The sequence below is a fragment of the Ciconia boyciana genome, chromosome 1 (genome assembly GCF_034638445.1).
Source record: "Ciconia boyciana chromosome 1, ASM3463844v1, whole genome shotgun sequence".
Lineage (NCBI taxonomy): Eukaryota > Metazoa > Chordata > Aves > Ciconiiformes > Ciconiidae > Ciconia > Ciconia boyciana.
Window position 1 is genome coordinate 38,609,807 of NC_132934.1, and position 16,147 is coordinate 38,625,953.

The following is a 16,147-nucleotide window of genomic DNA, read 5'->3' on the forward strand; positions in this document are numbered from 1 at the left end:
GCTCTCTGTTCCATCTCTGTCATACTGTCATGATTGATTTTCAAACACTTAAATTGAATGTGTCTTCTGCAAGCTATGTATATTATAAAGCTGAATCTTCTATGTAGCTTATTGTTCAATATAGGCTGTGAAACATGACACAATTCCAGTTCTGGAATTTCTCATTTACTACTCACTTGCTTTCAGTTTTCTTGTCCTGTTTGATTGCAATATAAATCACTCTGTAACATTCTGTCCTGTATGAGAAATCGGACTGGATTTTCCTTCATCTGGAAGACTTCTCAGTGTGTAATAGCTCAGGTACTGCTTTGCTACATGGAATATACATGCAAGACTCTCAACAGAACAGTAGTTTCCAAAACTTTCTAGAAAGACAGCTACTGTAGTAGCTACTGTTAGGTACTATCTGAATTTGAGCATCTGATACCTACTTTAGCATATTGTGAATGTGGACAGAATAGCTTTATCTTGCAGCTGTGGCTTTCAGCTGTATGTTGCTTAGAGTATGTACTTGAGACTTTATGCTTTTTATTGAATAGGATATATTAAGGACTATCCTGTTTCGGTTCTTTTAATAGCAATTTTCCTAGTTTTCTTGTTATGTTTGTAGTACAGTAAAGATCTTTGAAGAATTGAAATTGCATACTTTGGCTCTAACAGAAGGGCATAGAAATAGGGACAGCTGAAATGACATAGGTCATTTGGGCTCTGTATATCTTGGTAATCAGCGGGCAAAGGCGATTTTCACATGCAAAGGCTCTTTCTATTTTGCGTTCCTTGTTTTCATATGACTGTTGGAAATAGTTCAATTACATAAGTCTCAATTTTTGCACAGCTGTTTCTTTCCTGATCTTAGGAATTCTATATGTATGTGTTGCTTTCTTCATTTTTGGAAGTATAAATCAACTGGAATTAAGTTCGTCCTCCAGTTTTGATGTTTAAATCTAGAAGATCATAAATCTAAATACTCTCAAGACTGCTAGGTCCTGAACAAACTCGGTACATATAAAATCAGAATGAATTCTTGGTTTTGAATCTTGTGAATAAATTTCAAGGTCACAATTTTTTTAACCTTCTGAGATCTGGTAGTGCTCTGTAGCAGAGCACAATACCCAAAGTATGTGCAATTGAAGAAGAAAGCCTCTTGACTGGTCAGTGTGTACTAGGATATTGGTAGATGATAGCATGCATTTTAAATATGGGACCTGTGGCAAGCATGAAGATCTAGGCTCTGCTGTCTGTTAGTATCTAGAGTTCAAGCATCAGTGTGGCATTTTGTCCAGTCCTTCAGTATGCAGCCTGTGTTTTGACAGACAGCTTGGGATTTTTTTTTTAACTAGGACAGAATAAAGTCCGGTGTACTTCCTTTGAAATATTATCTACTGGATACAGTAGATGTATCTGTCAAAAAAAAAAAAAGGGTAGGTAGGATCGTAGGATGATGGACAAATGTAAGTAATGTTTTGAAAACAGTTGACAAGAGAATTGTCAATTGGAAAACAATCTTGATCATGCCAAAGTGTAATTTAATTAAATCAATGGGAAAAAAAAAAATTTCTAGTGTGTTCAGTTTGCTTTTGAAAGAACAGATACTATTGTCCTATCATGCCTTTGATAACTGGAACTCTAAAGAGAAATAGGTAGGCAGAGCTCCAATGTAGCTAAGCTAACAGCAGTAGCTAAAGTTCCTTGACAGCTCTGGAGATGAGATAAAGAGGTTCTCTGAAGTACCACATCTAGGGTGATATTTCATCCTGTGGCATGGAAGATAACCTGTTACCTTGTGTGAATGACACCCCTCTTCCCCGGCTTGTGAGAATACAATCCTTTCTCCATGTTAAAAAAAAAAAAAAGGCTCTGTTCTTAACGATTGCAAGAAAACTGTGGATTTTATGCTTTTTGTAAAATGCTGTATCCATCCCATGCTGGTCTTCTATAGCTGAACTTAACTGTATTGAACTCCAAGTTAACCACACTCTCGTCTCTTAACATTTAGTAGGATTTTGGTTTCAGTATCCTTCCTGTTTACTGAAGAACCTCGTGTTGTGTGAAGGTGCATAACTTCAACACTTTCAACTAAATGTTTTATCTTTGTGTTCTTGCGTTTGATAAGAAGGGTTAGTACTTAATAAACTAGTGATATGTGGCTTAAAGTGAATAAATCTGTTCTTCATAAACACGGTTACCTATATTTGATGCAAGTCTTCAACCTTATCAGGTGCCTCAAAGCCACATCTAAGGATCTGTTGGGCTGTCTTATAACCCACGGTGGTGATACTAGTGAATCCCTTTAGCAATACAATAGTACAGTAGTAATTCAAGAAGTATAGAAAGCTGTACTACAATTTCTTAGATGTTCATTTTGAAGTCTGTGCAAGAGCTACTTCTTCCATCATAGACATATTCTAGTCACAGTGATAAAGAGATTGTTGAAAGCACACGCTTTTCGCTGCTGCTGTTCTTTGAATCTGGAGTGATACAGTCATATTCAGTTTAAGGTAATAAAACAAAGTACATCATGATCAAAATAAAGTGGCTTCCTTTACTTGAAGGTGCTCGCTGGTCCCCAAGGGGAATTTATGAAAGTCCTGAAAATTTTCTTGTCGGTGACTTAGTGCACAAATTTGTGCTTCTGCTTTCCTATTTCATCTCCACCTTTTTACCCTCATCTTGTAAGTCTTACTGTTGAGACCTATTTAGGAAAAGAAACGGCATGGGTGGTGCTTAGTTAATTATGGTATAGCTTAGACTGTGTTGTCCCACAAGAATGTCTGCTTATGCCCTTATTGTGAGGAGAATATTTTGTATGCTCCACTCCAGTGTAAATTTTCAGATAATTAGTACTGTAATCTGAATAGGTTTGTCACTTAAACGTGCTTTTTTTGGGGTAAAGGGGAGAATTAATTGTTATAGATATGTAATGAAGCTCAAGGGACATCTGTTAACTACACCGTTTTGAATCTTGCTGTGTAGGTACAGCATTATTTTTAACTTCCCTAGCCTTCCTTTTTGGTCCCATTTCTGGCATACATTTTAATGCTTATTACTGTGCTAGCATTGATTTTGTACCTCACTGATTTCTGTGGCCATTTTTTTTCCTTATACATAAAAAGCCCCACCTAAGTTGAAAAACTTCCTTTTAATTTACCATGACTTTGAAACATTTTTGAGAAAAAGCAGAATTTATCTTTATTTTCATATGCTGCACTGCCCTGGGCACACTTGCTCTCTACTAGTATGATGTTACATTAAGTTGGTAACAGATTAGTTTTGTGCTGGTGGTGTGCTCTGGCTGAAGTAATCTCTGCAAGCACCTGAGATCTTCCAATCAAAAGGACATCAAGATTATTGGAAACTGGAGCAGGCAAAGCTTGGTTTTCATAGGTTTCTATACTAACGTGCAAATTCCCCATTTAGTTACTTTTGCATAGCTCAATGGTGTAGCTGCTGCGTTAAACAACAGTATGGGTTTTTTGGAGTTCATAAACAGCTTGCAGAAATGTTGATCCTCTGGGCCCAGGGTCTCTGCAAATAACCTCACCGTTCTTTATCCTTGGATTAAAACCATGTGCTGAATAAACCTAGCTATTAACAATCAGCACATAATTTCCTCAACCCCACGCCTTTTCAGGTCCAGGTCCATGACTAGGCCACCCCAGATCACCTTCTCCAGTATGGTGTGGTGCCCCAGTGTACAATATGCTGGTGACATTTCACCCCCCCTTGATCTGCTGGAGCCAACCTACATGAGTACGGTAAGTCCATTTATTTTTCAATGTTGCTTAGTTCTGTAAAGTTTTTATTTTATACCCTATGTATAATTTTTAATCAAGGGCAAAAAACTTTACAAAACCATGTGCTATTGAAAAAGGACTTGTCCTTAAAACTATAGGCAGCTCAGAGATAGATGCAGTGTCACCAGCATATTTAGAAATACATTCCCAAGAAAAAAACAGACAATTGTTACAGGTGTTGGTGACTCGGACTCTGTGTCTGTATATTCTAATAAGAACATTTTTGGTTATTTGGGGAATTTATGGTAGGTTCCATATTAGATTTGGAGGCCACCTTTTCTAATTTCTAGTTGGTAATTGTATTTCTTTTTTCCTCAGAAATGTACATAAGGAGCAAGTTTGTTTATGCCATATCTGCAGGCAGTGAGTTTTCTCTTGGTTAGTGCTTGTCTTTCACATGCAGTGTCTTCCACATGACTGAATTTCTTCTATGTTGACACGGTTTTTGTTTTGGTGACATACGGAAGAGCAGCAGTGTTCATGCATTTTCGATATACTTGTAAGGTTTTATTTTAAAAGGTCAGCAGTAAAGAAGCACGGACCTGTAGTGTCATCTGTCCAAAACTGAGACTTCTAACACTTGGAACGTAACATCTTGAATCTGTCAAACTTTTCCAAAGTAGGGATTGCAAAGGAGAAGCATTCACATCAGTTTGGAACATCATTTTGTCTTGTTGAGATTTTTAATCTTACATTTAAACTCTTGAATCTACTCATCTCAAGTCTTCAAAGTAAAACTTCCTTCAAGCCTTGGAAGTTGTTTTACCAGGTTATCCCCTTCCATTTCTGTTGCTTTGGCCCTTCTCAAGGCATGGAACCACCTGACCTGAATCTGAAGAGCTCCTTTATTCCTTTTCTTGTGGTGCAGTCTTCTGTTGTGACTCCCACAAGTAGAACTTGTGAACTTTAGAGATGTTAATATTAACTTTAGAACTTCAGAATGTATTTCGTGGGGTTGTTCAGCTTTGAAAGAGTTACTCATTTTTAATTTCTATTTTTCTTCTTACATCTGCTTTATCCTCTGGTGTGTTTCATTTCAGATTTTTGCAAGCTTCTGATCATGTGTGTAGAGCATTTAGGGTTACAAAAGCTCCATCCTTGTAGAGTGCTCGACAGTTGTTACTGCAATAGATGCAATACAGTATTCATCTAAGTGTCTCCCTATTTCTTAGTCAGATGGGCAGTAAATTGCCCCAAAAGTGGAAGAAATGAAAATTAATCAGGCAGTTAAAACTGAATGGTTAACCTGCAGCTCCAAAAATTTGCTCCGTATGTTAAGAATATCTGTCTTTTCATGGAGATGTAACACAAATACTTTCTCTTCAACTATATGGTGTTTTTTAAAATATCCTGAATTCCTTCCATGTACTGTGGCCTGGATATAAGAGAGTGCATTATCTTTTTAAATGTAGAAGTTGTAAATCTAAAAAATTCAGTTAAGTATGGTACACTTTCTTCAGTGCAGTAGAAGACTGTGGGGGAACTTAATTGCTTGAAGCTTTTTCATATATGAAGGAAGGTATTCTTTTGAGTAAAACCAGAAAGGCATTAATGTATAAAGTTGACACTTGTTAACTAGATGGTATTATGCCTGTCAATAAATACTAATAAATTTATTTTTCTTTGTAGCATTTCATTTAGACAGAAGAAATTCACCACCAAACAGCTTGACACCATGTCTAAAGATTCGCAATATGTTTGATCCAGTTATGTAAGTAAAACCAGTTATCTATCTGTATTTCTGTATTCTTTTGGAAGGGTCCATTTCTTTCCTCTGAGAGGGGTTTGGAAGAAGTGAGTAAACATGAATACCTTAAAATAAACAAATGCGTTGTACAAAAAAAAATCTTCCTCTTAATATCTATGAGAAGACATAAATAATCTTACTTCATTGTCTTGTTTTGTGTCTTTGGGTCACTTCTTGAAGAGTGTGGCATTTAGTCAAACTACTTCGCACAATGACTGATCTTTCTCCATTAACTAATTTTGTAAATGTTCAATTGTATCAGCTGACAAGGGAGACTCAGGTGGCCTAACAACAGTTTCTGTAGTTTCTGTAGTTTCTGTAAGTTTCTGAAGTATTGTTAAGTATTCTGGAGTATTTAGACTGTTACAGAGCTTGCACAGTTTGCATTTAAAAGGCTGAATTTAAATAATTTATTACTTTATGGCACTGTGACTGCCTAGTTTTGAAGCAAATGGATTTTTGTAATGGGAAGGTTTTAAACAAATTAGTGCAGAGTACTGGCTTCTAATGCTCAGATATAATTCTAAAATATGTACTGTGTATGAATAAGTAACAAGACTTGTTTCACATGCCAAGAATTAAGGAAGAATAATCAATTTTTTTTCTAGTCTTTTAAAGCTTCATCCACTATCCTGTTATATCCCCACTGGCTGTGAACTAGATTGTGTTAGGAGTTGGGGACTAACACACAGGTTATGCCAGCTAATCCTTTCTAATCTTTGAAGCCTGGTTTGTCCAGTGCAAAGAGGTACAGGGACTCCAGTAACTCCTCTGAAGTAATTTATTCCCTGATGTGATTATATAAGGGAAAAATGAAGATGCTATACTGTCTTACAGAGTAAAAGTGAGATGCTGATTGGTACTGAAGAATATGAGAAGTTGAGTGGAAAATAAAAGCTACTGATTAGAATAGGGAATAACAGGAAGTAGGAGGGGACACTGGAGTATGGACACAAGTGATTGCAAAGTTTGGATATATTTCTTCAGCTCTGTTTCACTTGTGTTTCTAGCCATGCTTAATTACTTTAGTTCCTTGCCCTATTAATTGGAAAACTGTTAGCTAATTTAGCTTAGAGTCTTATTCCTAGCATAGAGAAGTACTCTAAAAACTGTTTTTCTCAGTGGCTTTGAGACTTAATGACTGTTGTGGGCAGAGACCCCAACTGTGGCTTTTTTTGTAACTTTCAGGTTGCAGTAGGGTGAGCAAGACTGAAATTTTAGGCATTATTCTTGAGGCAAATTGATCCTCCTGTAGGAGGATGAAATAAAAGATGAGATTTGCTGAGAATTTGGCGTGAGATCAACATCCTTATTGTCCTTGCTACAAAGGAGACTTCATGAGCTATACTGGTTAGTCTGAGTAGTACTGAAATAAATCCATTCCTGAAGCTTTACTGTAATATTTATTGGTATGCTGTATTGGTTACTTTCTTGTTTCAAAATGTTAGCTGTTCAAAATGTCTGCTGTTAATGGAACTAGTAACTGAGATGTTGTTTTGTGAGAACAATCTCCCTTTATATAGGCTATATCTTTGCTGTAAAGTTCAGTTTTTCAGTACTGACCCAGTCTATGCAAAAACAAACCCCCCCAAAAAACCAAACCAACCAAACAAAAAACCCCCCACCAAAAATGCTTATAGACTAGGAATTGTTCTCTTTTGACGCTTCTCTTTAGTGTCTCCGTTCAGTCAGCTATTTTAAATAGTGCAACTTATAATACATTCACTTTTTGTAGACCTCTTCTTTTGGAAGTTGACCTAGCTCCGTTACTGGACTGCTGAATTATAGTTGTAGTGAGATACTTCATCCAATTCCATATTGCATGCCTCAGCCCATTCCTCTTCCAAGAGTTGTCTTGCAGAGGACTGCTGCTTAAGGAAGTACTTTTTATCCCACCCTTGGAATAATCTTAAAAAAAAAAACAAAAACAAACAAACAAACCAAAAAAACCACAACCAAAAACCAAAACCCTCAGTGCAAGACAAACTGCTGTATTTAACTGCTTGTGTCAAAAGAGGAAGTAGGTTTATGTTCTTGTCCCAGATCTGAAAGGGAGGAATGCTTTCACTGGCCACCTGAAATGCAGAATGTACCAGTGTATGTGATTAGATTGGCAAATACTGTTATGACATTTGCCATAGGTGCAAAGTGTGTTTAACAAAGTTAGTTTTTAGCTGCTCTTTAAGTCAAGCTATCGTATACTAACAATAAATGACTAAGTACTTTTCAACAATATGCCAGTAACTGGCAAAGGCAGCCATCCATAACAGAGGTCTTTTCTCTTGACCTGAGAATCATCTGGGAAATATACCAGTTAACTTGTATTTATCAATGCTAACGCAGTAAATAATCATCTTTCTACTGCCAAAAGTCAGAAAACTTACCTGGACATTGTGAACCTTCAGACCACAACAGCAGACTTAAACTTGGATGTATGTTCTAGGCGTTTACTATGCCAAACACAAACCTGTTTTTAAAAATATCAGTCTAAGCATCATTTGGATAAGCCCCTTTTAGCATTTCTGCATCTACTACTAAGTCAGTAAAAGAATGGTTCATAAAGCATGGGTAGCATTCCTGCAAGACTCATATTGACAGCTAATGGAACATACATGTGCAGGATCAGGGAAGGGCAAGTCATTCCCCTTGGGAGCCTATGGGAAAATCCAAGTTATTATGGGAAATCCAGGTTAGTTGATAACTCATGCTGTTTCGTGTCTCAGGTCTGCAAAACACAAAAAGCAGACTAGGCTGAGAGTGCACTTCTGGATTTGCAAACAGGAAATGAGCACTTGGGAGTAATGCAGTGACTTCAGTATTTAGAAGAATACACAGCAGAAAAGACGATTGCCTGCTTTTAACAATATGATCTCTTCTTATGGTAGCTGGCTTTCTGTTGATGACAGCATGCTTCTCAAGAAAATCTGGACATGAGTCCTGGGCTGGGAGGGAATGCACCAAAGTCAAGATTTCATAGAATCAGAATAGTTTGGGTTGGAGGGGACCTTTAAAGGTTCTGGCTTTTGCAACTTGGAATTACTTTATTTCCCTAACACTCTGAGCACAGCATGTTATTTAGAAAATACTGTTGTTTACACTGTTAGAGAAGGGGAGGGAGACTGTATATTCCCTTCATTTTGAGCTATCTAGTAAAAAAGAAAACACTTTTTTCTTCCAGCCTGAGTAGGGTGCATCTTCTAACTTTTGCAGGGTTTTAAATTGTAGGTGTTTTCCACTGGAAAGTCTCTCTCCCACTAGGACCTTCATTTGGATCGTCTTTGTGCCCTTGTGTCCCTCTCCCAGTTTTGTCTGCTTGTTTATATATGATCTGCCTGTGTAAGGGGCATCAACTGGGAAGTCTGATCCTCTAACCAGTCAAGGTCAAATAACGGAAACAAATCTGACATTCCATGTTGCCAGAGTCCCTCAAATGTTGTGTTAGTGTCCTGCTTTATGGATTTAAGTAACATCCCATATCAATTAACTTCCCTATGTACATTCCATCTTCCACCACGTTTTTTTCATGAATAAGGAGGAAGGTAGATCAAATATTTCAAGAATTTTGGCCTTATGTAGAGAAAACTCTTTAAAACTACCCAAAGCTCTTGATAGTATTATTGAAAGAGTAAGTTCATTGGTTTTTTGTGTAAAGACTATTCAGGCAGGCTTAAAGGTGTATTAAGGCTGTTGAAATTGTTGTCCCTCTGCTTAGATTTATTTTATTAGGACCAGATAGTTCCTGCGGTACCTTCACAGAAATAAATAGACTTCTGTCTTCTCTAATGATGTACCTAAAGATTGATTAGTCTTGACAATAAAATATTTTTTGTGAAAAGCCCCCAAAATTGGAATCTGATTTTAATAACTTCTATTTCTGGATCTAGATTGGCATGTTCTGTCAGTACCCTATGGGACGAAGGCTTTGTTTGGGATAGTGAATACCTATTTCAGGGATGAACAGTGTCTGAATAGCTAAAAAGCTCCTTCAGCCTGCTGAAGCCTGACATGTAATGTTGCTCCTGTGACTGTTGGTAGAGGTGATACAGTAAAGGGGCGGAGGCCTTTACGCTGTTGTCTTCCCCTGCTCTTCTTCCACTGCAGTAGGAACAGCCTAGGAGTGGAACAACAGCCAGCCTGTCCGAGCAGGTGTGGGAAAATGAGTTTATGACTGCTTGCAGTTTCAGACAGGAAAGTGGTGGCAGGCTGCTGGAAGGGGAGGGCAAACCCCTCCAAATACAGATTGTTCCTTTTGATTCTTAGGGTTGCGATTTATGAAGTGGACCGTAGGGTGCAATTTACTGAATATTCAATAGCTACAGTACTAAATCTATCCCAAAGGCATTTAACAGAAAATTATGTCAAGTTACAGAGAAACCAAACTCAGTGGGGAAGGATGAGATAGTTGTGAATGTTTAAAAAATGATGTGCTTAATTAAATCTTTCATTGTTTGCATAGGGAAATAGGTGATCACTGGCATCTAGCAATTCAAGAAGCAATCTTGGAGAAATGCAGTGATAATGATGGAATTGTTCATATTGCTGTTGATAAAAATTCACGTGAGGTGAGTGTCTTTCCAGTAACATCTTAATGCTTTGTTTAACCTTGTCTGTTGGACTTCAGAAAAACCAAAAACCTCTCTCTCTTAATGCAGGGTTGTGTGTATGTCAAGTGTCTCTCTCCAGAATATGCTGGAAAGGCTTTCAAGGCATTACATGGCTCTTGGTTTGATGGTAAGGAATGGGGGTTTATAACAAAACATGGGTAGAAATGACAGAAGATGGGTGCAGTTGGAGTTCTTTTAAATGGTAAAATGTTTTATATCTGAAATATTGAGCTGTAACAAAACCTGGATCTTTTTAGTAGTCATCACATGGTAAACTAATTTCAGTGTAATGATGTGTTTGTGTGTATTACGTCCTGAAGCAAAATGTAATAATACTGAACTAGAAGGTTTCTCTTTTCCAATTTCTTTGCCTCATAGGAAAGCTGGTAACGGTAAAATACCTGCGACTAGATCGGTATCATCATCGTTTTCCCCAGGCTCTTACTTGTAACACTCCACTGAAGCCATCAAACAAACACATGAACTCTATGTCACATCTGCGTCTTCGGACAGGCACAACTAATTCTCAGGGAAGTTCCTGAGAAGACTTTCTACAACTGCTAGGACTGTTACTTGCAACAGGAATTTTCCTGTTTGGCTGCCGTCTTCCTTTTTTAGTGCTTTTTGTATGTAATACTTTAATGAATTAAATAAAAGTTTGAACGTTCCAGAAATCTTGTTTCCAAAGGGACTTAGCAATGAGGCAGTAATACTGAGCTGACGACAAAAAAAAAAAATTGCTTCAGGAAGTTTTCCGAGGCTATAGTAAACCAATGCATTTAAGTTTTGCATGAGGAATACTGAATTCATTATACATTTGCAGATGTGGTGACTGTATTTTTGCACCAAGAAGTGTTTTTGATAATGCAAAAGCATGGAGAAAAGAAGACTTCCTGTATTTCCATAGTTTCCTGTGAAATAATCTTGTGGGTATTTTGTAACAAACAACCTACAGTTCCTGATGGTGAATTAAGTTAAAAAAAAAAAAGATCTTTTTCAGTCAATATTAGTTTTTTGTTGCTGTATAAGAATCTTTTTCTGCAGCTAGGGTATGGGGAAAGTTAATCTGGCATTAGTGGTTGCATATAAGTGTGAGGGGAAAATGAACTGAATGTGGATGTACTAGGTTTTGTATATAAATGTAAATGCTGGTGGTGGCAAAAATGGTTGTGTTCTGTGAGGATGTCTGCATTGAAGCAGTGAATAAGCTTCCTATTTTATTCGAAACCTAATGTTTTATATGGTTTTGGCCATACCATGACAAGAGGCCAAATACCTTAAAGTGTTAGATACAGGTTAAATATCTTTTATAGGTTTTTTATTAAAATACCTGACTGATTTTGTGTGAAAGGTCTGATACCAATTGTAATGAATTCAAATTTGTGAGCAATAAAGAAGCAATTGGCAGATACTGGAAAAATATTTTGTGAAAAGCTGTATTTATTATTACGATTGCCAGGGCTGTGACAAAATACCATTGGGATTAAGTGACTTTCCCAATACATTGTAACTTGTTTTAATGAACCAGTTACCTGTTAAAATTTTAAAAGGTACATACTTCCTTGCAACAATTTTGGCTGATGCAAACTAGAAGTACAGCTGACAGTAAATTTACTAACACTTACCTAGAAGTACAAAATTGTTGCTGAGAAGCTTAGTTGCAAATCTAAGATTATTGGCTTTACTAATCCCCACTCCTACAACAGTTTTATCTAATTATCCAGCTGAATATCCTGTAGGAGGTGAGACTGGAAGCACACCAGTCCACAAATTTTACTGAAACTCACTTTACTTTGTAGATATGATGGATTTGCAGCATGAACTTGCACAAATAATGCACGTTTTTCTTATGGTTAAGTAAACATGATGCACACTATTCTGCAACAGAAAATCCTATTGTGCCTTACCTTTGTGCTTTTGTGGGCACCATGTTTATTATTGGAAAGTTTGTTAACCGAAAAATTTTAAATCCTCAGTTTTATGTCTCAGATGCTAATGAATGAGTATATATAATATATAATCAGCCATGCAGAATTCTACTTACCAAGGACAAGTACATATTTTTGATGGGTAAGTAGATTGTGCCAGGTCTGGTAGATTTTGATGAGTTTTACTATATACATATATGTATATGTATAATATACATGTATATGTATTATATATATGTATATAAACTAATTTTGTTGAATTTGATGTGCATCATAGTGATCTGTTAACCTGACCTTAGTGACCCCATCTTGTGACCTGTTGCAAGAGTGAATGTAAAAATAGTTGTGGCATTTTAAAAGGTTGCCTCGATGCAAATGCATCTATCTTGCTTCTAAAATATATTTCTTGTAAACACTGTACATTTTATTATTGTAATATGTACTATTATGCAGCTTATTTTACCTTAAACTGTTAAGTTGACCAATATCCCTCCCTGCAAGACAGATGGGAATGTGTATAATACCGGAACATTTGAGAAAAATCAGATGTTTGTTGTAATTTGTCACCCTGTCCTGTAAAAACAAACAAAAGAACCAAAACAAATGCAAATTAAAGGTTTATTAGGGGTTTTTATATGTGTCTCACCTTCTAGATATTTGGATGTTTCTTTGACTCGAGTACTTCTTTCATCTGGGGGGTGAAGGGGGAGATGAATTCATCATAGCCACCTAACTTTTAATGCTTGTTAGGGTTTGAAGCTCAGCAGGTGCTACTGTGAGCTGAAATACACAACTGAGCTTCGCTTAAATGTGTCTCAGCTTTAAAATATCTGGATTTTGTACATGGGGAGTGCAGAGGCATTACCTGGATTTCTAAGTCCAGGGGAGGCCATGTTGTCTGACTTGTTAAATGACAGAGGTGAAGACGCTTAGCCTTGTGTTTTCAGCTTATTTCTTGTACTTTGGGATAGAAAAAGTCCTCAGAGGCATTTTGATAGACTAACAGAAACCATAGGCCTTTTTATACTATTTATACTAGACATTTATACTATTATTGTTTGAGTGACTATTTGTATTGAAGGGTTGTGGGGTAGGAGGACCAAAGAAGGATGTGGAAGTCCATTACTTACATGCATTTGCCTATGCGTTTGCCCTTTTAGCCCTTCCCTGTGGAAGGGGAGTGGGAGGAGGGAGAATTTCGCTGTAATTCTGTTTCCCCCCCCCCCTTTTTTTTTTTTTTGAAGATACGCAAGGTGGGCATGAAGAGGTGTCTTAATTTCGCTGCCTGGGGTAAGGTTAGATCAGTCACTCGGCTTCTGGCCGCAAGTGGGAGCCGTGGGCCGGAGCCATCGCGCCCTCAGAGCCGCGGTGCCTGCCGCCCGCCCGACACCCCGCTCCGCCGCCCGGCCGCGGCCCCGGCTGGCGCCGCGCAGGTAGGGCAGGGCCGCGGCGGGGCTGTGCGCCCTGAGCTCCCTCGCTCCCCTCGGAACAGCAGGAAAATTATTTTTAAAAAGGCGAGAAGCCGCTCGCGTGGCCTTTCCGCAAGCGCACCCTGGAAATTAAGGGACGGCCAGCTCCCGCTGCGCTGCAGCGGCGGGATGGGACGGGGCCCGGCCCTCCCCGCCGGCTGCCTGGGCGCAGGCCGCTTCCCTGCAGCGGCGCCGGGGGCGGCCGCCTGCCCGCTCTGCCGTGCCGTGCCGTGCCGTGCCGTGCCGGGGCGGGCGGCGGGTGTCTCCCCGGCTCTATGTTCATATTTGGCGTTGGCCGCCGGTGCCCAGGAATTTCCCGTCATGCTCCCCGGGCGGCGGGCCCGTCACTGCGATCCCGGGGGGCGGGGGGGCCGGGGCCGCTCGCTCGCTCGCTCCCTCGGGCCTCTCCTCATGCGCGCTGCGCCGCCGCCGCCGCTCCTCTCCGCGCTCTGCCTGGCGCTGGCGGCCGCCGCAGGAGCCGCAGGTAGGAGCCCCGTCGCCGCGGCGGGCAGCCGGCCCTCCGCCTCCCCGCCGGCCCCCTGCCGCCGCGCCGCGGGGAGGGCGGGCCGGGGGCTGCGGCGGGGGCGAGGGGAGGAGCGGCCCCGGCGGCGCGGGGGGCCGGGCCGCACCTGCCGGGGCTGTGGCGGAGGGTGGCGGGGCGGGAGAGGAGCCGGTCCCCGCTGAGGGGGACCCCCCGGGCCCTGCCGGCGGCGGGGAGCGGGGGGCTGGGGTCGGTGCGCGGGTTGATCCCCGTTCACGGAGCGAGCCCCTGCCGGGGTTTGCCCTCCCTCATCCCGGCCGTGCCGCTGTGGCGTCCCCGCGGCCGCCGCAGCGCCGGAGCCCGCGGAGACGGCGCGCAGACCCCAGGCTCGGGGTGTCCTTTGCTGTAGCTGCTGCTTCCCACTCAGAAACGAGGTAAATAGTTTCTAGGACGTACAGCAAAATAGTTGGCTTAGTGAAGCAGTGCTTGACCGAGTGCGCAATTAGTTCAGTTCTGCGGTCGCCTGCTCGCTAAATTGTGCTTCGTTGGTCAAAAAAGGAGCTTAAACTTCACGTATGCTTTCAGAATTTGGTCGTATTTTTCTAAGGGAGCTCAATGTGCTCGCTCGCTGGGCTTGTTTTGTGTGGCGCTACTGACAAATATAGTCGATGCAAAGAATAAAGTATAATTTATTTCTTGCTGTCCCCTTTCCAAGTTAATGTAGCTGTACTTGGTGCATCTTAATATTTGTGGAAATACAAATGAGACTCAATTAAGCTTCCTGTAATATTTGACAAATTTGCCATAAATGCTGGCGTTTCTGCTTGAGCTGGAATTCCCGTCATAGTCCCCTTAGCATAAAGACTGTCTGAAGGCGCAGTGATCCTAAACAGGGATAACCATGTATTAAACATACAAAGTCTAACAATGGATAGCTACAGAGAAGGCGAGATGCCTACTGTTATCTAGTGATAAATGGCAGATCTCTGTAAGAGTTCTGACCTTAAACACAGCTTTTAGGAAAGTATAGAGCCTTACATTATATATGTTATGCTTTTAGTTCTTTCTCTTTTAAGCTTCCCATTGTTACTATTAAAATGGTTCTGAAACTGTACTCTCTTGAAAGATAGATGTTAGAATGAGATATCTGCAATAAGCAGATACTTTGCCTTACCGATACGGCTTGTTTATGGCAAGCGGTCTGTAAATGGAAGAGCCAGCTCCACTCCCACTATGGCACAGTGCCATTCATCTGAATCCGGCATTTAATGCTTAGAATTTGTCCTGTTTATGTTCTTTCCCTCGCTGAATTGACACAAGTACTTGCCGTCTTATTTGCTGATGATTCCCAACTTTTTATTGCACTGCTGCATGCCTTTGCAGTTCGTCATGATTCCTTGTCTGCCAAATTTGGTTGGTAACAGTGCCCTTTAAGTCTGATTCTGGAAGTAGTTTCCATGTGGCTTGTCATCTTCATCAGACGTTTGCTCATAGTTTCTAAAAGAATTGCCTGCCTTGCTGTAGACATGGTTTATTTTAGAACAGTATTTCTTAATTGTCTTTTAAAATTTATGTAGGGAATTAAATGTGGTGAATAGCTTAACCAGAGTTACTAAATAATCCTAGAATTCCGAGATGAAAGAAGATATTTTTTTTTTAATAAAGTTCTGCACTGATTTCTCAAAACCACTAAAGTTAGTGGAGTTAAGCCATATATAGTTCAGTCCAGAATGTGGTTGGTTGGTCCTTTTCCCGTCTGACATTCCTTGGATCTTTATCATACACATTTGAAAAGATCTTTTAGGAGGAAAAAAGAATTGTATTTTTCCCCCAAAAGCACAATCTTTAAAAATAGTGCCTTTGTATATGGGGTGATGTTTCTATATTCGGTAGCAAAGCCATATAAAGCAGTTGATCCTAGACAAAAATAAGATCTTTTGACTGAATGACCTTGCTTATTTTTCCAAGTGGTGGTGGTTACACGGTTTCACAGGGATTTGGTTAATACAGATTTTTATGTTTGTACATACCATACGAATTCCTTACAGCTGTTTGATAAGGGAAACTTGCACATGAGGAAGATATTTGGTCCTTTGCCCTGATATTTATGAAGGTATGAGAGGA

At 39.9% G+C, this 16,147-nt stretch overlaps 2 protein-coding genes across 2 annotated transcripts in view; both read left to right on the top strand.

The window, feature by feature from the left end:
- Positions 1–12,707, top strand: part of LEMD3 (LEM domain containing 3) — a 52,288-nt gene extending 39,581 nt beyond the window's left edge. Inside the window, exons 10-13 of the mRNA XM_072863074.1 lie at positions 5,424–5,505; positions 9,998–10,103; positions 10,194–10,272; positions 10,524–12,707. Coding sequence (XP_072719175.1) covers positions 5,424–5,505; positions 9,998–10,103; positions 10,194–10,272; positions 10,524–10,687 — 431 coding nt within the window. The 3' untranslated portion in view covers positions 10,688–12,707. The remainder of the gene's footprint in view (positions 1–5,423; positions 5,506–9,997; positions 10,104–10,193; positions 10,273–10,523) is intronic.
- Positions 12,708–13,802: 1,095 nt separating this feature from the next.
- MSRB3 (methionine sulfoxide reductase B3) overlaps positions 13,803–16,147 on the top strand; it is an 85,129-nt gene continuing 82,784 nt past the window's right edge. The window contains 2 exon segments of the mRNA XM_072863086.1: positions 13,803–13,911; positions 13,914–14,026. Coding sequence (XP_072719187.1) covers positions 13,818–13,911; positions 13,914–14,026 — 207 coding nt within the window. The 5' untranslated portion in view covers positions 13,803–13,817.